Below are 22,304 nucleotides of genomic sequence, written 5' to 3'. Positions count from 1 at the left end.
ATTTGAAACAAAATGAACTTGGCTACCAGCGCTGTTCTTGTCACAATTATGCTTTTATCTTGCTTGAAAATGCTACTTGCTAACATATTCTACGAAAGGTTGTAGACGAGACTTCATCAATTAGGCAGTAATGGGAACATAGTGATATTTATTGAAATTTTGTGTCATAACATTTTGTTAAACTTTATGATTGGTCACACATTAGGTAGATATTTTGTGCTATAATTTATTAGGGTTTGGCCAGCCAAAAGCAAAGTGTTCAAATACATGAAAAAAAAGTCTTAACTGTAAATTAAACCTTTTGGGGTAAGCTGTGCCAGTCAGTGCTGTATAAAGCAACAGTGCAATCTATAAGTACTGTAAGAGCATTTACTATACATCTCTGGCCAAGAATGATTTACCAAGCTGCAGAAACCTTTTGTCATTGACTGTCAGGGCTGATGTTGACTTATTAATGCATTACGCTACAGTTACACAGGCTCATATTTGAGGCATAAACATACACCTATAATGTGGTTACATGTTTCTATGTTGAAGAACATTGAGAACATCATTAAAAGGCAACTTTGAACTGGGAATTTAGAGTAAGAAAAGACATCTGGAGCCAGTAGTTCCTCCCACATCTCAATTCTGTTCTGCTTGAGGAGAGTTCTTGAAGAGACGTTAAGGTTAAAGGCATTTGTTCAAGGGTTCTCCCAGGAATTGTTTTCTCAGACCACAAAGTCCACATAGTTATGCTCATCTCCATGAAACTCCATTGCAAACCCTCTGCTAACCACAGTCCCCACAGTGAATGAAGCTCTATGAACTCTTTGTGGAAATAAACTCATATTCAGTATGAAACAAGGCAAAATCAATGGTACGTGACTGTAACTCCAGTTGTGGAAGTATGTGCATGACCCATCATCACTTTATATCACAAAGTAAAATGAATTACTGTATAATATAGTTAAAATGCAATGTGGCCTTATCATGTTTGTTTTAGAGCCATCAATAGATAACATCTGCCACTGTAGTGTAAATCAAAACGGAAGTCACACAGTGAAACTCATTAACTGCTTGTGTCAAAAAAGATCTGGCAACTACACTGAAGCTCAACTACACTGAAGCTCAAATGATGTGTCACACGTGATCTCTCCCTCTACTAACAGTCCTTTCCAGAGTGTCAGAGTGAAAGGAGGCACTGGATGACACAGAGTTGGGAAGTGGAACATAAGGATGTCAGGTTGTTAAAAATATGTGTTGGGCTTGTGGTTTTTTTCTTCATAGAATTCTTTCCATTTCTTTATTAGGGTTTTCATTTTGCTGTGTATGTTGCAGGAATTCTTTCCATTTTAGGCTTTATTAAATCTGACAGATGTGTTTGACTTTGAAGTCTGAATGTGTTCTGTCACCTTCTTACCAGTTTAAGTTCGGCCAGGCAATAGTGCAAGACTTAACAGATCTAAAAGAGTGTAGTAGAACTTGAGCAGAAGAAAATCTTACTTTTATACAGCTTGTAAGGGTTTGGTCCCAGGATATGACAGGATGCTACCTTCCAGCAAGGCAGATTACATCAGCAATAACTGTGTTTTCACAGTTAAATTCATTCTCATCCCATGTTCACTTGCAGTGAACAGACATGAAAGCCTTTTATGTATTGTTTGAGTGTAATTTCAATGGCATACAGCATCAGAGGCAGCTAGTTAGGGAAAATTTATGTTAGGTTTCTTGTCACACAATAAAAACCAAAATATTTGCCCCCTTCTTTCTGTTGGTTTAAAGAAGTGTCTTTTAGTTGTTTGTTTTGAGTGAGCTTAGATCACTTGGTTTTCTGGGGTTTTAGGATCACACTGGAGGAGGAGCGTACACAGGAAAAGGCTGTTGGTGAGATCTTCTGGGGGTCAATATAGTTGTTTTCCAGCCTCAGGGCCACCAGAGTGGCGTCTCCGTCGTGGTTTGGGTCACAGATGCTTTCGTCAGATATACTCCTAGAAAAAACAGTATTAGGATGCAGTTAGATATGGTTTTCATTAGGTCTAAGATTTATTTTTTTTTTGTTTTTCAAATAATCAGTTAATCCTTTGCTATGTGAAATCTCAGAAAGCTGTAGAAAATGGCTGGCACAATAGTCCAAAATCCAAATCTGTTCAGATCTATTCAGTATACCATTACATAAAACAAAGAAAAGCTGGAAAGACGTAGAGTTTGGCTTGTTGACCCGTCAGCTACTGCTCACTGCTGCTGCAGTAACAGTCATTCTTTAGCTCTGAGCTGTTCAAGCACATTAGACATCCAATAGACATCCATTCTGGAGAGTCTGCCGCATGTCTAAGGTGCCACAGCCTAGTCTCATGGAAGACCTGTCTTGCACAGTGAAGGCACAGACAGAGTGCACATTAACAAGGCAGATATGTAGGTACACAGCCAGGTAACAGTCACACATTGGATGTTTTAATTTTTTAATTATTTTGGCATTTATTTTGGCAGAGCCTTTGATTCATCGATTGCTGCCAAGATGTTAAGAGTTTGTTCAAATATAACACATAAAACACATTTTGTGTTTTTTTTATGTGTTTCAACAAAATTTGTCTTTTAATTTTGGATAAACCTAATTTATTTTGCTCTCAGCTTTATTCTTTGTGACATCCTTCTTGCCAGTGAAGATGGAATTTCTCCAGCCTAGAAAGCTGTGTGTTTCATGCACAGACCTGTGAGTGAATACTGACTCTCAGGTGGAAATATGTATCAGTGACTCTCAGGTGGAAATATGTATCAGCTTGTTTTGTGCCTTGTCGTCAAGACAACTCTCCATCCAGTGAAGTTTGTCTTGCAGGCTGTGATGAATGAGTCAGTCGTCTGGTCAGACTCTGTTGTGGGACTCTTTGTTGCTGGTCTTACAGGACTGTAGTGAATTTAGAGCCCCCCCCAACGAGCTCTGTTTGTAATCATTTGGTTTTTCTGTTTTCCATTGGCCTGCTACTTAAAGTGACAGCAAAGTCAATTTTTTATTTTTATTTTTTTCAAGCCTGCACTTAAAAGACTCATAATTACTAATCAGATTTTTTTTTTTTTTTCAAAGGTCTTTACAATCTGTAAGGCATATGACACCTCTTTTTTCTTACAATGTTATCATAACTATTGAAAGTAGTGAAAATAGACCTGAAGCTTTGATAAGTTTGGAATCATCCTTGAGTTATGGAACACTTTGATGGGCTCACGACCTTCACAGTGCCAATCAATCCCTGTAACCCTGAAAAGGATATGCAATTCGGAAAATGGATGGATGAAATATGTTTGAGACAGACTGAGATTCTGATGTTTCCCAGGAATTATCATCAAAAACAAATACGTGTAGGGAGCTAGGATTTTTCCTATGTGTTTGATGGTGTGTTTGCATGTACTGTGAACTATTGTTTGTACTGAAATAATGACTCCAAAAGTAGCTGCATGTGTTGCATATTCTCTGCCACACCACACAATATTGTCTCAGGTCCTAAGATGGCCATACACTCCCATGAAACCACCTGTGCCAAATAAAATTGGTACCACTAAGGGAAAACAGGATCAAATGATTCAGTCAGGTTCAAATCATGCTTTCTTTACTACAACATATTACCACATTATCAAATAAGTTGCAAAGAGTCAGTCATTTTATGGTTAAATTATTCATCGTTCTGTTTTAAAATCAAACTTCATTTATGACAAAAAATCTCAGAAATCCGGGAAAAAGAGCACTATGTCCTCAGGAAGTAATTGTAAAATCACATTTGTAGATGGTAACTTCATACCTGATCTTGTTGTTGTTGAGTCTGAGGAAGTGTAAGTTGGTCATCTCATTGATGCCAGATGGCACAGTGATGAGCTGGTTGTGATCCAAACAAAGTTCCACCATGGAGTTGTATGAGCCAAAAAATGACTCTGGTTCAACTCCCTCTCCATCCAGTTTGTTGTAGGAAAGGTAAAGGTACTCTAAACCAGGGTCCATGTGGGCAAAAACATAACCTGTGGAAATTTTGGATTATTTTCATTACTGATTCATTTTTGTGTCTAAAAAATGTCATAAATGTGGAACAATGATGGTGGAGCCAATATAGTTTCTCGTTTTCCTTCACATTTACATGAATATGAGATTTAAAAAATAGCACACAGAGAATCCAGGTCCCCCTGGGACTGGCACAAGCCACTCAGTTGCTCAAACCAGTGTCCATGGTGTCAGCCCACTTTGTGGTTTCTTGATTTGCACCGTTGCATAAATTGTTATCTTTTATTTTCCTATAATCTTGTTTGATATTTATATTTTTTTCAGAACTGTTTGACTGTATCCAGACTACAATCACACTGTGGTTGGAATTTAGTGGGGGGGGGGGGGTTCCCCCAATCTGATCTTTTCTCCTTGATTTGTTCATATTCATCTCTATATGTGACCTGTTTCTGACATCAGTATGAACAGATTTTTACTATGAGTCCACGTTTACAGCAAGCAAACCTCTGAACAGCATGCAAGTGTTATTGGTATGACAGTATACAGTCATAATTAACAAGATAATGGGGCAGTAATTGCTTGGATTGTTTTGATGTGGGGACAGTCTGTCACAATCAGCATGGCTGCATGTCTAGGCCCACATATAACATGGTCCAAATCACAATTAATAACATCAGACTCCATGTGATTTGTGCTGTTCACACTGTCATGCAAAAAAATGACCTGAATCACATATGAGGAAATAAATCAGATTTGGCCACTTTTGCCTGCAGTGTGAACACAGACGCATTTCCCAATTTCTTTCACTGAATAACCTTTTCTCCTACTAACAAACTAGAGATGTTATTTGCTTTGTAGTTCTTTGGTATTGTTTGTTCTGCTCTGTACAATGCAGCAGTCAACCAGATGTTCCTGTCGTGTTTGTTGTAATTACCCTTCCTGTGATGTAGCATCAACCACAGCGCCGTAGCCAACACCTAACTTGGGTTTAGCATCACTTACTAAGCAGTACCCAAATTCGTCCTAAAGCCCATCCCCAAAGCAGACGGAGAACATTGGAAACCAAAGCAGAACCAGAGAACATGAACACTTGAAGTTCTATGTTGCAATCTACACAATTTGCCTTTCATCACCTGTTTCAACGCTGACCACCTACCAGGTATCCTTTCTATGTTGTTTCCCACCAACACTAGGTGGACCAGAGATCTTGGTAGGTAGGATGGAACCAAGTAAAGCTGATTATGTGAAAGGTCAATTGATTCTAGATTTCTGCAGAGGAGAGAGATTGGAACGGAAATGAGAACATGAGTGACTGTCCTTCATGAGAGCTGAAAGAAGAAGAAAAATGACATACCATCCCGTGTGAATCTGTTGACATAGTGCCAAAAACGGTGTTCCTTAACATTTTGAAACGCATGATGACACATCAGGATAGGAGAGGAGAATGGCTGCCCTGTGAATACGGTCTATTAAAGCACCCTCTCGTCCTCTATGTTTGAAAATTTGGTCCATGCCAAACAATAACTAATGCCTGTGACCATTACATCCATAGAAATGGATTGATGGAAACTGTGTATGAAGGAATGGTCATGAAATGAAAAATATCTGTATTGGTGACAGTCACCATGATTAGTACAGTCTAGTCTGGTGACCATGGAAAATCATGAGTTGTAGTGACAGATTTCTTTTTCAGACCTGTGGTTGATCCATGCCATTGGGGCGATCCTGGTCTCATCCAGCCTGTTGTGTCTCAGAGAAACCACGTTCAGGTTTTGAGTCTGATTGAAAACTGTTTCTGAGATTTCCTCAATCAGGTTGTTCTCCAAGTACAGCTCCTGAACACCAGAAAAAGTAGAAAGAACAAGCCAGATGTTTTGCATCATCATGGTAGGATAGGAAAATGTTTTAATAGGTGGAAACTCGTTTACAGTATCTGGAATTTAGCGTCAGAGTCATGGTGGGATTCCATAATGTCATATGTTTTATAATCTTCAATGAAACCGGTAATGAGGGTATTTTGTCATTATACAGCTTTGTTAACTGAGTGCTTTTGGATCAGGAATTTTGGCAGACAAGTCTGTGGTTTGCTGGACTGTTTCAGCTTATAAGTGCATAATCCTCCCCAAAACTACGGTAAATTCTTCTTTTTTTCTGCCTGTCGTTATTAAAACTGGCAGTGCAGTGAGACTGACACATTCTGGGTGTTACTCATCCTTAAATCGTGATCAGAAAACACCCTTGGTTATACAAAGGTGAAAGGGTCTGATAAATCCCGGAATCCCAGAGTAGATCCTGATCACCATGACTAATGACAACAAAAGGTATGCTTTTTGGATATGCAGGGAGTGTGCAGAAAGTCTCTAATGTCATTACATGAAGTTGGTTTTCGAGGTCAGTTTACAGTGCGCATGTTGCTGGTAATCTGCAGTGTTTGTGGTTAACCACAGGCCATAATTACAAGTTGGGTGGACTGGCTTCAATCAGGTAGAAGTAGTTTACTCACTGGACAAATCTTAAACATCAGAACCAAAAAGAAGATATTGATGCATCAGCAAATGTAAATTTCTGACTGAATGACTGCTGCCAGATGCTCAAAGGTCCCCGATAATTTCACTGATGGATTTAATTCAATTCAGTTTATTTATATAGCGCCAATTCACAACAAAAGTTATGTCATGACACTTTCCAATTAGAGCAGGTCTAGACCAAACTCTTTAATTAAATTGTAATACAGAGAGCCCAACATTCCCCCTTAATTCAAAACAGTATGGATTTTTTTTTTAAAAACCCTTAAGTGTTATTTCTTATTTCTGCCTATTGTTGTCCAGATTTATGTGCTCAGAATCAGTAAACAGTAAACAAAATGTCTTATGACAGAATGAGAGGAGGTTCTTTCAATTTATGGAACCCTTGAGGATTGAGACATGACAACTAGTTTTGCCTATGTCAGTTTTTCCAGTGACACCACCAGACCAATGCAACAGTTGGTTTTTGAACCCGTTAGAGCACGCAAGCAAGCGTGTTTTAAACTTTTATGACTGAAGTCAAAATTTTGGCAATGTGAGGCATCCTAGTGCAGGGAATGAAGAGGTAAGAGCCAGAGACGTATAGCAGTTAACTCATACCAGCAGTGACTTGGGAAGGCCCTGTGGTATAGTGCGGAAGTGGTTTCTGCCCAGGCGGAGGTAGGAGAGCTGGATGAGGGGAGCGAAGGCCAGAGGATCTACGTTTCCCTCACTCAACAGATTTCCCTCCAGCTCCAGAATCACCAGGCTGCTCAGATCTTAAAGAAAGAAGGTTCGGAAACATCACCGGTCCTGAACTTGAAATTTGTCTTTGCAGCAAGATATTTGTCAAAAAAAGTTTTCATTTCATTGTAACATTACTTTTAAACATTAGGTTCAAAAAGTTAGTCCAAAACGCAAGACTCCCTGCACATAGTCAATGGTAAGAGCAGTGTAGATACCGTGGGGACAGAAGAAAAGTGTAGCATAATTTACATCGCCAGTCAGTTCCAGGCAGAAGGAAAGTGAATTTTGAGGCAAAAAAAAATGATTCTGCACTTGCAAAGATTAGAAAAAAACCTAATAATCAGTGACAAACAAGGTAAAAGTTCATGTTGAAGGTTTGTTTTTTGCTTAAATAAAAAGCTCAATACAGGGCAGCACGGTGGTGCAGTGGTTAGCACTGTCGCCTCATAGCAAGAGGGTTCCAGGTTCGAATCCCGGTCTGGGCCCTTCTATGTGGAGTTTGCATGTTCTCCCTGTGCCTGCGTGGGTTTTCTCCGGGTACTCCGGCTTCCTCCCACAATACCAAAAACATGCACATTAGGTTAATTGGCTACTCTAAATTGCCCCTAGGTGTGAGTGTGAGAGTGTGTGGTTGTCTGTCTGTGTGTAAGCCCTGGCGACCAGTCCAGGGTGAACCCCGCCTCTCGCCCGTAGTCAGCTGGGATAGGCTCCAGCTCCCCCGCGACCCTGACGGATAAGCGGTATAGAAAATGGATGGATGGAAAAGCTCAATACATTACATTACAAACTTACATTTTGTTTTCAAACCCTTCAAATGTCAAAGTAAAAACTGATAGAACTACTGGTTAAACTGTGAGGTGTACAATCCGAGCAGCACCCAAAGTAGTGCTGCCACAAGTTTCTTTCCAGGGAAAAACATTCTGTTGATTGTGTATAAATATCCTAACCGAACAAGTGCAGTTTTCAACTCTTAAAAACAATGGTTATAATTAGGCCTGTTGGCTGCATTATTAATGATTTAGCTCTTTAGCTCTAAGAGGTGAAAATTTTATCTGGCACATGGTAACTATACGGGCGGAAATTACAACTGTGACAGCCCAGCTACTTAACGTTATCTCAGTTTGCTGGCCATACTAAATGAAACCCCCTCATGTTTTTTGTCTAATATGTGCATGCTGTGCATTTGACCAAACAGGATGTCCTACAGAAAGACACAATACATTATAATACAACACAATACAACACCATTTTGATGTTTGCAATGATATAACAGACAGTACTTTCACAGTTCAGACAGTCCACCCAGATTATGTGCTGAGTCTATGAACTGTGTAGGTGGTCATAGTATTCTGAGTATTTTGTGATATTAAAGCTGAGCAGTGTTGAGGTGCATTATGGGATACTGTAGCAGTACCTTGGAAGCTGTTTTTATAGATTCCTCTCAGTCTGTTCTCACTGATCTTCAGCTCCTGCAGGGTAGGGGGAAGGTCAGAGGGCGCAGCCTCTAGAAGGTTTCCATCCAAGTATAGACGCCTTAGCATCTTCAGACCCTGACACACACATAGAGGTATTCTGTCTGTTTAAATTCACTTTCAGATTCAGTTTAGAGAGCGCTCGATGATTCCTGCAGTTTTCTTTATTAATCTTGTTGTTGTATGTGACATCTATCAGTCTTTGAGAAAACGTGCACCATTGTATTACATAAATTCTCACCAGCTGTGTTACGTTAGATATAACACGCAGCTGACTTACAGGTTTTGTCTGTGGAGGCAATTGGTCACTAAAATCATCATCAGAGTTTCTTAAAGCCTCCAAAGAAACATTAGAATTGAGTGATGGCTGGTTGCATAAAAAAGCTGGCATTAATGTCTTACTTTGAAGGCTTTAGCATCAATGCCAGCAGAGGTGAGTTTATTTTTCTTCAGGTTAATCCATTCCAGGTTGGGGATGCCATTGAAGGCTTCAGCTGGGATGCTGCTGATATTGTTGCCTGCAGGTCAGAAGAGCTTCAGTTAGTTAACACTGACAGCATGAAATTTGTCAGATTTTCTGTGACTGCAGTGTGTTCCTCTTTTCTTCACATGCGTTTTATAACAAGTGACAGTGTTTCTCAGCTTGTTTGTGTTTTATTTATTTGCATCATTTGTTCCTGCAGGATTAGGTTCCAGTATATTTTTTTCATTCTGGTTGATGAAACGCTTGAATTTGCAAAACTGCAAATGTAACAAATCTTTACTTTGGTCTGCGCTGCAGATGTACTGGAGTGTGCTGAGGTTAATACAGTTCACATAGCCAGGGGAAAGGTGTATCAGAGGCAAAACATCAGTCATAATGTTGAGTGATATTGTACTGATGCAAGAACCACAGAAGACAAAAGTTATGTGGAACATCTTCAGTAGGAACACATGGGTTAGCAACCAACAGGGTAAATTTCCACAGATAGAAAAACTGCTTATTTGCTGTTCATGAGGTTTTCTACATGAACAGCAAATAATGCCAGACTTAGTCTTTAAGTAACTCCATGCTTCAGAATTAAGACCTCCAGTATTTGAAGGAAGTAGCTAATAAAAAAATAACATGTGCAAGAATAGTTACAAATTTTGAAACTGACCCTCACACTGTTGACATATGTGTCGAAGTGGTTGTGAAGTGAGTGATTTTAAAGATGCAGTGCGTGGAGTTCTGTCTGGTTCTAATTACGTCCTTTCTCGTCTTGGTGTTGACTTACCCTCCAGACTGAGAGATTTGAGCTCAGGTATGGCCAGAGGAGGAAAGTAGATGAGTTTGGCATTGTCACATGTCACAGTGACATCAGAAATGTCACAGCCTGGAGGAAGGCCTCTTCTGTCCACTATGGCTACCTCCCTCTCCTCCCCCTGCTCCTCCACTTCTGCCTCCTCCAGTTCTGCTTCCACATTCAGTTCATCTTCCGTCACAGAAGGTGGTCTTGGGATTGGAGCAGGGAGGAGGTCTGGTTCCTCGGGTTCTTCAGGTTCTTTTGGGGGCATCTGAAACACATCACCTCTCAGCCACACTTCTTCCTCCTCCTGCTGCTGGTCCTCCTCCTCCACCAAAGCCAATAGTTCTTCCCTCAACATCTCCTCCTGCCTCCTCCTTTCCTCCTCTAGCTTCCTTTCCTTCTCCCTTTCTTCTACTTCCTTCCTCCTCCTTCTGTCTTCCTCCTCCTGTCTCTGCCTCTCCATCTCCTCCATTTGCCTCCTCCACTCCTCCTCCTCTTTCTCCAGCTGCAGTCTCAATGCCTCCTCCTCTTTTTTCCTCCTCTCCTCCACAATTTTTCTTTGTCTCTCTGCCTGCTCCTTCCTCTGCTTTCTTCTCTTTTTCCTCGCCTCATCCTTCTTCCTCAGACGTTTTTCCTCCTCGCGATGCTCCTCTTCCTCCCGCCAGAGTATTCGCTGGATCTCTTCCTGGGTCAGTGGAGTCACAGAGTTGTCGGGGTCGTTGGGAACTGAGGAGTCACCAGAAAGGTCAAGGCTGTCAGGTTCTAGGGTGGGTGTAGGGTGGCGGGGGGGCAGCCAACCGGAAGGCAGGAGGTGGTAGAGGGCAGGGGGTAGTCATGAGGAAAGACAAAGATGACAGTATAGAAAGAAGGAAGAAAAGAAGAAATGAAAAGTAAAAGGAACACAAAGAAGAAAACTGAAAGAGAATGATACAGGATGGAAGTTGGTGAGGACAGACAATTAGACAGAACGATAGTTGGACAGGAGGTGGACAGACAGAGACGGCTGTGTGTTAGTGCTGTAGACAGACATGTACAAGACCAGCTTGTTGTAGCTACAGAGCAGACTGCTGCTGTAGACCAGTCTGGACCAGATCCCATGGAACTGAACGTGTATGACCGGTCAGGTTTGCCCATTTTGGTGCCAGATTGTACTGAATCTAAATGTGATGCTTATCTGACTGAATTTAGACCAAGCTTAGCTCACTTGTCTAACAGTTAATGCTGTTTTATAGTCATTAAACTACATCCCAGCAGGGACAAGCAGATATTACATGAAAAAGCCTGGCTGTCTCTTGTTGCCGTAAAATGTTGTAATGTAAAGGCTTATAGGCATGCATTGTTGATTGCCATTGTAATTGGTTTGCTGAACTTTTTGTCATTCTTCCCGCATACAAAGCTGTGATTAGTTGATTTCCCAACAGGTGGAACAGCCATCAAAGCAAATTTCTGAACATTGAGGCACTGATATTGTCATTGTAGCTGTTTAGGAAGCAACCAATCATATATTTGATGGGGTGGAGCCAACCAAGAAAATGTAAAATAGCCATGTCGGTCTATCCTGAGCTCCATAACAGAAACAGAAAAACCAATTTGTCAGATTGGCTGGACACTGACAGTTGCTGGTGAGTGTTGTGCTTGTCCCGCTGTGGAAGTCAGTTAACAAGCTAATGTCAGTCAAAACTGACATGAGCGTAATCTGAGTGCTGCCCAGCACCCTGCCATCACTTTTTCCTGCTAGAACAAAACACGGTGCGGACACGGGCCTCAGGCTGAATCCTTTTGGGGAAGATGTCTCCAAACACTTTTTTCTGAGCTTACCAAACATTTTTCTTCTGATTATAAAACAGCTTTTAGTGTTTTTTTCCTTACAGTTCCTACAATTTAGGTCACACATATAGCAGACACCGCATACACAGTTTATGGTGTATAGATACACACTGTACATGTTGATATGGTTATTGCTCTCAGGTTGGTGCTCATATTCATCGACATTCAACAGTAAGTGGTAAAGCAAATGACTTTGAGAGGATTTCTCCTGCTTCACCTCCATACATGCACGTAATGACTGTGCAGTGCATGACTGTGAGCAATGAGTTAGTTTCTGTCAGCTATGATATTGTATTTTTTCCCATAATGTCACAGAAGGTGTATAGACAGGTTTCCTGATTACAGTTAACAAAGCCACCACAACATAGAGGTAATAATCTCATTGGCACAATGTTACCATCATTTAGTATTTACATGCTATTTTTGCTTGTAACCAGTAACATTGTTTTTAGGATTAAATTTGCACTCTGCTAGCTGTGTCGGCAAGTCCCACACTGAAACATTAAACAATGACAAATAGTCACACTCGGCCGCTACACAGCCATAAACCCAGATGAACAGTATGAGCTGTCTGACTATAAAACAGGTGTTACTTCTTCACCTGTTTTTGTACAGCCTGTCTATCGCTAACATCCAAGGTCAGAGCCACGGGTTTTAATTAAGTGGTAGTTTACTAGATGCTAATAGCTATTATCCACTCTGAGCTAACATGGGGGTTTCCTTCTTGAGATGCTGAGCAATTTTCACCTTTTACAATTGTCATTTGTGCAGTTTGTGGCGTCCACAAACTTGCACTTACTCTGTTTTCTTTTCTGCAGTACAGCTGTGCAGAAACTTGTCTATACATCTTTGTAGATTCACATGTACAATCTAAATTTAATCTCAATTTTGATGAGATTGAATTGACAGTGAGTGGGACATGTTAAAAATAACATGTCCTATCTCCCAACATACAGAGGTGATATTAAATGTTCACAACATGTGTGTTGATCTGACCCAAAATGTGCCCAACACATTTTTTTAAAGCCATGATGGAAACAGGAAGCAACATGTTGAGGCTTTAGAGATGGCAGCTCTTTCTTTTCATTTATTCCAGGGAATGAGTGAGCCATTTAAGTCTAAGTCTAACTTATATAAACTGCATTTTGCATAAAATCCAAATAGGATTCCGCTGAGAATACAATATCAGCTGGAAATTCAATTCAAGACTCCACTCAAGAATTCCACCAATTAGTTAATAAAATATAAACATGCCCAAAATGCTTTGATTGCGTAAAAATATAAAATTGTGCATTCTTAATCATGGTTAATGATGAAGTTAAGAATAGCACATCCTGCTCCTGTTGGAAAGCTGGATGTTGCCATGTCCCACATCTCAGTAGTGACGCTGAAGTGTAATCAGAACAACTTGTGGTTATGTTGTATGAAATATATATATTCCTCCATGTCATGTATGATGGAAAAACTGTCTGAAGCATCATTCATCTCTGTTGCCTCTTGATGTTGCACCATGGCATTGCCACATGTTGTGTTTCTACCTGGCTCCATGCAGACGGGGCAACACTCCCCCATGGGGACGAAGGGGAAATGGCAGTGCATTTTAGGACAGGTGATCTCATCACAAACCACCTGTCCTCTCGTGCACAGACAAGTCACACAGGGCTCTGGAGACCAGACGGCCTGGTCGAACATGGCCAGGCCTTGGTACACGCACTGGCCCTGCTTACCTGAAACAACACAGACACATTAAAGTCAGCTCAGTAGTTTGAAGTCTGTTAAGTAAAAGTAAAAGTGTGTTCATTGCAACTGTGTCTTCTGCATCTTCACTATTTGGCTTCCAAGATAAGCCACGGCTGTCCTGAGAGAAAATTTGCCTGGGACAGTCAAGGTTTAGAGGTCTGGTAAAGGGCAAGTTCTAACCAGTAGCCTGTGCCGGTAAGATGCTGACCCTTGTCATCCCCGTCAGCAGCAGCAGCAACAACAACAGACCCCGGTGCAGTAATTGCAGTGTTTGTATAGGCAAATCTGAAGTCTGTACTTTATCATCAGAACCAAGCAAAGCAGTGATTTGTAGTATTTCCACCCCTCCCTCTGAAGTAACTCCACCTTTCAACATCAGATCTGGGACAGGACGAGGCTTTGACTGGTAGTGAGTCAGTAGAAAAGACTGTAAACCACTATGATACAGCAGGAAGAGGCTCTTTGTGTCTATTTTAAGTCCGCCCTGTCTTTTCTAATGGTATGCTCTTGGTTACGTCCATAGAAACACAGGTAGTTAAGAGGCTCAGGTTATTTCTCTTAAATACCGTCTCTCCTATCTCTGTCCTCTTTACTGGGAGCAGTAAGACTGTCACCCTGTCATCTCTGCAGGAGCACACATACTTTAGAGCTTTTCTTTTCTCTCTTCATTGTCTAGTAAATTGCAGGGTTTTGTTTAAATGTTACAGAACCCATCAAACTCGACTCTGGCACCGTTTATTGTGTGTTGTTTAATACGTACGTTCATATATTTTTACTAGTGCTAAAACAATTAGTTGATTCATTGATTCACCGACAGTGAGTTGTTTTGATCATCTGTTGTTTTCAAGCAAACACAGGTTGTTCTCTGTTTATGTTATATTGCTGTAAGCTCTTTGGGTTTTGACTTGTTGGTTGTGCAAACCAAAACATTTGAAAACTTCACCGTGGGCTCCGCAAAACAAGCAGATTACTTTTTAGTATCTTTGAGACATTAAATAATGTAAACTAAAAGTGAATATTGTAATTTTGTGTAGGGGGGTGTTTTTAAATTTAGCTGAAGTCAGATGCAGTAAAGGCTGTTGGAAGGAATGGTGAAAACAGGTATTTTCACTAAATGATGATTTAGGCGGGAGGTGTGTCATTCTTAGGGCCCTCTTCAGAACATCCAGGCAAGAAGGAAACTTCAACTGTCAGCTGTGAGATAAAGTTGGAAGCTCTGTAGAAATGCTGATAGGTTCACCTTGAGATCACAATATTTAATCAAACTACTGTTTCACAAATGAAGAATGAACTTTCACGATGAGCGCAAAGAGTTTTCCATGAGCAGTGGATGACCGTCACCGTCACTTTCTACATACCAGTCGTTTTAACTGAAGCGATATCTTTTTACCGGATGAATTCTAACCCACGAACCGGCTGAGCAGGGCTAACGTTAGCTCAGCTCGTAGCCCCTCCCGGGGTCCTGTGTCTGTGAAATACTGGTTTTTATCGTCTAACTGCTCAGATCTTGACATTAATGCTTGCAAAAGGCTAGCAAACTCTGTGTTCAGGCACGTGAATCGCATCAGGCTAACCGTTCCATTAGCTGTCCCAACGAGACCTTGTAATATAAATCCATAATGATAAACCTGACACTGATTATTCACTATGGACACAACCCACAACCCCAGCTGAACATTGTATGCACTAGTGCAAAACCCTGTGGAGTGCCATGTAGCATTCACAAAAATGATTATATGTCCTGACATCTGTGACTTTCAGTTTCTGTGAAGTACAGTCTGATTTGTTCGGCTGTTGTTACATTACAGATGGTCTTCTTTGCTTGTACGAACGCAGAACAACGTTCTCATGTCTCACACAACAGCGAAGACAAAAGAAAGAAATTGTTTAAATCTACTCAAAAAGAAACAAAAAAAGACAACCACCTTCATGTCTAATTACATAATGCTGACTGCATTGCTTTAAGGTGCAGGGCTTCCACTTGTCCTTGAGCTTTTTCTCTGGAGGCTCTGTCCTCATGGTGTCTTGTCCCACAGATGGTTTTCCCTTCCATTCACAGAAAGGTGATGATTCGTCATTTAATTGCCGCACCGTAATAACAGGCAGCTCCACCATGAGAACAAGACAAAGCCTCAGAACTGAGCTGTTCCCTCATTGCTCTCATACGTTCTGTTTGATTGAAATGTCCTGTTTTCATTCAGTTAAAGACTTTATTCAAATATGTGAAGATTTTATTGGTTAGAAAGCTCTGTTATGTAACGTACCACTTCAAGGTTTTAAACACACAGACACACTGTGCTGGTTTTTATGTTGTTTTACACATAAACATACAAACATTGAGACAAATGAATTCGTTAAACTCTTTTTGAAAACTGCTCAAATTTGTTGTTAAGACATGGCACCTGATGGTGCACTGTTTAAACCTACTTTAAAGTTTAAAAGTATGTTTTTCATTTCTAGATTAGGTTTTGGGGGGACAGTTTTTGAACATATCAGGGATATATTATGAACACAATAAAGTCCAGAAGATGCCTCTCCATTTGCACATAAACACACTTGTCCTGGTGGTACTTATCCACTTTCACATAGTGATTTTAGTTTACACTTTGTGCAACATGTCAAAATGTCCACTTTAGTTTCATTGTTCCTTGTCAAAACTGTCCTGACAGGAAGTTGGATCATTCAGCTTGTTTGATGCATAGCATTGCACAGCACTTTCTGATTTTATTTTGGCATAAGAGTGGAAACAACTGTGGATTACTGTGTTAAAAATTATCTGGAATAACTTTTCTAAACACTTTTAATGACTAATGTATGAAGGTTCCAACTCCACAATTCTTATGAGAACTGGTTGATTGAAGATATGGGTTTTGGGTTGCTAGTCAGATTTTAAGATCTTGGACTGGACATTGCAGGATATCTTCCCTGTTTTATATACTTCAGGATTAACTACTAAAATTCTAAATTAAAATAATCATTTTTGCAGCGCTGTTTGAGAGTAGTGCTATTCATAACACTCTTTTCCATGTAGAAACACTAACGCATACCTTACATACATCATGTCACAGTCAGATTATGCACACAGGTTTTGTGCCACACAACTTCTCATCCAATAATGTGACCACAAAAACCAACAGCACACGACTGGATTCATCACTCTGTCAGTGACAGTCATATAAATGGCCATGCAATCTGTGATGAATTCTAGGTTATCAGTTTTAGCAGGTGTTTAAATCATCTGATGCTGTAAGCTATGGGATCATTCATGGGTTTGTATTGTTTCTTATACAGCAGCTTCCTTTAAAACTGAGAGAAATATCTTTGGGAAGAAAATTATTTAGAGTTGTTAGTTTGGTCCATGTGCCCTTTGATGACGAGGAGGAAGAAGGTTTATGATTTACTATTTAAATCGTAGCTGTTGATGTCACTTTTACTCAGTTGTGTCTCTCTTACTAGTGTCACTGACCTGGGATAACGTTGTAGCTGGAGTGCAGTTCATGTACGTTCTTGTAGGACTCCAGTAACAGAGGCTTTTCTTGGTTGTCTCCATGATCCACTGGGATGCTGGGACCAGGAATCAATCTGATCTTCAGAGGTCTTTGGCGCCCTGCTCTGGCCCGCCCCTGACCTGCAACACACGCTCATATCAGTTTTCACTTACATCTATGTAGAAACTTTTAAAGGCAGACAGACAACGTGATCCAGAGTCGCTGGACTTTAGGACAGTCTGGTTATCAGTTTACAGAAGTACTTTGTTCCGCATTTGATGTAAGCTTGCTTGTCCCAGGTTTAAATAAAATAAATAAAATGCTTATCTGATTATTTTTGACCCAGCAATAATGAAACTAATAACAGTCTTCTCAACGAACTACTTGATAGCCAACAAGACAATTTGCCCATGTTTTCCTTTATGAAGCAGACCGTGCGACCGTCTTACCGTGTCCGTCCTTCTTCCTCTTCCCCCGTCGGGTCCCGCCGTCCTGGTTACGTGGTCTGTCGCTGGCCTGGGTGTCCGGGACAATCAGGGCCACCAGCAGCCACAGACTGGCCACCACCAGCCACCACCTCATCCCTGCAGAGCAGCACAGATCAGGCTCAGATTAAAGTGGACTCACAGAAACCGTTACCTCTGTGGAGGCCATCATGATGGCTGTGATTTAAACAGAGACAGCCAGATAGCTTTCAATACTCAGTCCTACCAAAAACATTATATAATCTTATTTGTGTAATGAGAGCTACAAAAGACAAAAGAAAAATATAAAATAGTTCATTCTCCTATCTTTTTTTCCTATCAGATCTCCATAAATGCATAAAATCCTGAGAAAAAATAGTTTTTCCCATTTCCTTTCGTTATTGATATGTTCCAGCGACTCTTCTTGTTCAGAGTTCTTTGAAGTGTAAGAATTTAAACCCTTAATAACTACAGAACGTGGCAGCTAAAATGACTGGAATGAAACATACAGACCCAATTTAAAAAATAAAAAAATAGAGCTTTTTACCTGCAGCTTCTCAGAGAAGAAGAGCTCTCACTGCTGCTGCCTGCCCTCATATAGCACTGTGCTGGGGTCCTAATGGCTGGTTCCTTGTGTTTGTGTGTGTGTGTGTCTGTAATGACTAGTCTATACACAGCAGTCCTGTCATTATTAAAGCAGTGATCTATCGTTAACACACACCTTCACACACCTGATAGTTTGTTCTGTCTGATTCTGCCCCTGAATGGAGCAGATTGAACTTGTTCTCTATTTCAGCCTCAATAACAATAACACGTGCTGTTCTCACCATCTCTGCAGCAGGAACATTGAGCTTTTTTTAAAAGTTGGTGGAGACCAAACCAGAGCTAAACGCAAAACTAAATACAACCTGTTCCCCTTCCCCCTCAAAGCGCCCAAAAATAATTCTGGCAGCAACATTCACCACACCAATCGATGAAATGTGTAAGAAATGATCCACATCAGGTTGTAGTAACTGGGCACAGATTGGTTGATGATGCAGATATCAGACTTTAATTAAAATTTGCTGTAATCCAACTCCAGTTTCAGTCCTAAAATTAACAAATACCAAATATCTACAGTACTACTATCCTATTTGTATTCATAGTACTGTGAGAATTACAAATTCTGTTTACATTTTGAATGAAAATACAACACTGATCATGTGTGGGTGAAGAAGCATTACTGAGTCCCAGTGAAGATGACCAAACTCTTCTCCATCCAGGGGATTCAATTCGATTAGATTTTATTTAAAGTGCCAATTCGTAACACAGTTATCTCAAGACACTTTACAGGTATGTCAACAACACATTCAAAAAAAGAAGAGAATCAGAGAGAAACAGGTCCCACACTGAGTGAGCATATTGCGACAGTGGCGAGGAAAAACTTCCTTTTAACAGGCAGAAACCGAGCAGAACCAGACTCATCCAGATTCATCCATGAGTGTCATAGGTTATGGAAGATTGTTGGTTACCTAATTAAACCTTGTTGTTGTAACTAATTGTACAAATGTACAGACCTTTTTTCTCTTCTAGCCTTTTTGGGGGTTGCCAAGCAGCTTCGGGCACATTACCACTGCCCTCTGGGCTGGAGTGGGGTTGACACTACTTTGCATGTTGCCACGACAGAAGAAAGGTGTTTTATCTACGCGTGATAAAATGACAGATGTGGTCTGAGATTAAAATCTACAACAGCACTTGATGATAATGAAAACCCTTTATGATTTTAAATAATGATCAATTCATTAGTTTGAAAACCTACAGCTCTCTTGGAGTTTTCCAGAGCAGCAGTGCGCATGTACAGGCCACAGTAAGTGGGTCTGCATTCCCATTTTCTTTTGGATGAAAACAAAACTTAAGTCTGCAGCTCCACAGACTGGAGGTCTGAACACACAGTCATCTAACGCCGAGAACCTCCCACCTCAGCTCAGCACCGGCCAATAGGAAACCAGGAATCAATGCCGTGTGAGAGAGATCTGAGTGCTGAGACAGAGGAAAGTAACAGGAGGGAGGGGAGGGAGATGGAAAATATCCAGCAGTTCAATTTCTGGATGAGCAGGCTCAGACGGAGAGACTTCCAGCAGGAACAGCAGAGGATAAAAATAACCTGGAGGCTGTGTTTGTGTGTAGTTTAATGGAACTCAGACAGTGTGTAAGCCTGCGTTTCTTCTGCTGTTTTAGTTTGCTTCCCTCAATATTTTAGACATTAGCTGAAGAAGTTACAATAGTGTCTCAAGGCCTGTATGTATAACACCACCAAGTTCTTGAGACATGTATTTGTTCGTAACTGGAGCTCCTAAACTGCCTTTTAAGCCATCGCGCTAAACACGTGGCTGAAGTTAAACTCCACAGATTTGTAGTTGTCATTGGTGTTTCAAATATCTGATGGTTGTAATGAAGGCGACGTGGTCAAAAACGTTTGGTGAATAAAACACGGTGCATTGGGAAAGAGTTGTGGGAGTGTGGCATGTTTCCATTTGGATTGATTTGTATTGCTGGTCTGTATCTCACTGTGTCTGTGCTCCCGCTGCGCAACACGTCAGTGTTGCAGCTAACAGTTACTTTCATCACAACGTATCATTTTTACTGGAAAATGTCAGAAAAAGTAAAAAATGTTCAAAACAGCTCCTCGCTGTCCAAGGTTCCTGTTTTCATCCAGCAGTCCAGAACCCAACATATTCCATTCATGTTAAAGAGAGACAAGCAGCAAATCTGCACCCTTAGGAAGGCTTGACATCATTGCCTCATAATTGATTTCATCATTATATCATTTTTCTTTTCGCTGAAAAGAAAATATGTCGCTTAAAATTAGTTTCAAAACTACAAAGCCAAGGAAGCGTTGAACGTTTTCTAACCAGTTCAAAGGCGTTCATTTTGCTCTCTCGGTTTAGCAGTTTCTTTCTTAAAAGGACTTTCATTTATATAGTGCTGTTCCGGTCTCGGGCCTCTCAACACCCTTGACGACACATACCACATTCATGCACTGAGGCAAAGTTCGAGCGGCCAAGCTGCTAATTAGGAGCCATACAGCACTTCCTGTCCAAGGCACCCCGCGATATTTCAATACTCCATTCACCCAGCATGCTCTCACACCAACAGGACAGCCATCTGGAGCACTTTGAGAATATCTTATCCAAAGACCGCCCCGACTGATTTCCTCAAATTAACCATGCTCGGTTTTTTCCCCTTAGAAATCAGCAAAATGAACGCGGTTTGATTTTAGATTGAGATACAATCGTGGTTTTTCCCAGTCATCCTTATGATGTAATGTCACATATGTTTAACAAGTCATGACTGACATCATTGCCGCCAGATCTCTCAAAGTGCCTGGAACTTTAGCAGTGCACCAGTATATTTCTGTGGGCTTGAAGTTTGCGTTCTGCGCCTCTGAGACGGACAGACAGCTACCTGACAGGGGCCATATTGTTACGTATAACTTCAGGTGTTTGTGAGGTTTGTGTCTCATGTGTGGCAGTGGAACTCGGGCTCAGTCTCGTCATGTCTCACAGACGTGGGCGTGGATCAGATTCGGGTGTCCGTTGTAGATATGTTCGCATTTGTTCTCTACTTTGAATCTAATTCAACATTCTCATGATATTCTTGGACTGCTACGTCAAAGCCTGGGTACACGTGTACGCGTATCTTAAATTACTCAGGACGACTTTTCTTTCCTGACAAAAGAGAGGTCGCTAATTACACAAAAGACTCTACCAAAACTAGTGAAAATAACTCTTCTAACTCTTCTACTTCAAGTTAACTTACAGCTGGTTTGAAGTAGGGTTTGGTGGGACTGACTGACTATGGCTGACGCTGACAGAAATCTAATTTATGTATTTATTGGTTCTCCTGCTCGCAGAACCCTCTTCTCTATATGTGTTTATTTTCTTCATTTATCCATGAAGTGCTGTTGTGCTTAAGGTAGAGTCAGAGGTATCCTGTGGACAATTTGATGGTTGCTCTTTACACACTCTTCAAAGCAGGGCCCTCCTCCAGCGTTAGCATGTACAAAGGTGTGTGTTTGTGTGGCCCAGCGCCGCCCTCGGTCACACACACACACGCACACACTCTCTCCACGACAGACTGAGAGCATAAGGGTCAGACAGAGACAGCGATGTAACCTGTTTGCTAGAAACGTCCCAAAATGAATGAAAACATAAGAACATTTTCTGAGTCTATCCATTGGAAATCCTAAACACTTTTATCCCTACTTTGTTTGCTGTGCATTTGTGCAACATTTTAACTAAAGATTATTACTACTGTTTAACTAACTTTAAAGGGTTACTCCGTGAACACTTTAAAGGAAACCTTATGGAACAAACTAGAGGCTCTTTTGTGCAAGCAGTTGGTTCCTTAAGGTCTGTTCTGGTCCGCTTAAATCAACGAGTGCTTATCAGTTTAGTTCAGGGTACAAGCTGTTTTTCTTTCCTTTTAGATCTGAGAGAAAGATTTCCGACAGCGACTGAAACAGCTGTTTACAAATCATCGCAAGACACACAGACAGAGGGAGGGGCTGAAGAAAGACAGACGGACAGACATTAAATCTACTTTACCAGCAGTTTGAAGGCGGTTGCAGGACTTGAGGCCAAATTCTTCCACCCTCTCTTCTCCTCCTCTGGTAATACGGGAGCTCCAGCAGAGGTGTGTGTGTGTGTGTGTGTGTGTGTGTGTGATGATGATACTGTAACTGTGCGTGTGTGCGTGCGTGCGTGTGTGTCTCGCTCTCGGTGGGTCTCAGAACGCAGAGCAGTTGTGCAGAGCAGAGCAGGCTAATGGAGCTGTGAGGAAAGTCAGGAT

The 22,304-nt window shown here is 41.0% G+C and overlaps 2 protein-coding genes across 6 annotated transcripts in view; one reads left to right on the top strand and one right to left on the bottom strand.

The window, feature by feature from the left end:
• Nucleotides 1–22,304, top strand: part of LOC124054570 (centromere protein P) — a 100,763-nt gene that overhangs the window by 73,599 nt on the left and 4,860 nt on the right. The gene's annotated exons all lie outside the window — the stretch shown is intronic.
• ecm2 (extracellular matrix protein 2, female organ and adipocyte specific) lies at nt 132–22,290 on the bottom strand. Its single transcript, XM_046380706.1, has 12 exons — nt 22,061–22,290; nt 17,460–17,594; nt 16,989–17,150; nt 13,321–13,509; nt 9,944–10,717; nt 9,090–9,205; nt 8,630–8,765; nt 7,090–7,247; nt 5,660–5,799; nt 5,121–5,233; nt 3,771–3,984; nt 132–1,970 (listed from the first exon to the last, which is right to left on the bottom strand). Exons 2-12 carry the CDS (start codon nt 17,590–17,592, stop codon nt 1,802–1,804), a joined length of 2,304 nt encoding a protein of 767 aa, XP_046236662.1. The 5' UTR covers nt 17,593–17,594; nt 22,061–22,290; the 3' UTR covers nt 132–1,801.

The sequence above is a fragment of the Scatophagus argus genome, chromosome 3 (genome assembly GCF_020382885.2).
Source record: "Scatophagus argus isolate fScaArg1 chromosome 3, fScaArg1.pri, whole genome shotgun sequence".
NCBI classification, from domain to species: domain Eukaryota; kingdom Metazoa; phylum Chordata; class Actinopteri; family Scatophagidae; genus Scatophagus; species Scatophagus argus.
The sequence above is the reverse complement of the archived record's forward strand: the minus strand, read 5'-3'. Positions and strand labels throughout refer to the sequence as shown.

Bases quoted from the DNA above. Each gene is read 5' to 3' on its own strand.
- ecm2 (XM_046380706.1), bottom strand. From the start codon at position 17,592: ATGAGGTGGTGGCTGGTGGTGGCCAGTCTGTGGCTGCTGGTGGCCCTG. The intron at 8,766-9,089 runs GTAAGACATTAA...TGTGTGTGTCAG, and splicing joins TTGATGCTAAAGCCTTCAAA to GGTCTGAAGATGCTAAGGCG. The intron at 7,248-8,629 runs GTACTGCTACAG...TCTTTCTTTAAG, and splicing joins CTATAAAAACAGCTTCCAAG to ATCTGAGCAGCCTGGTGATT.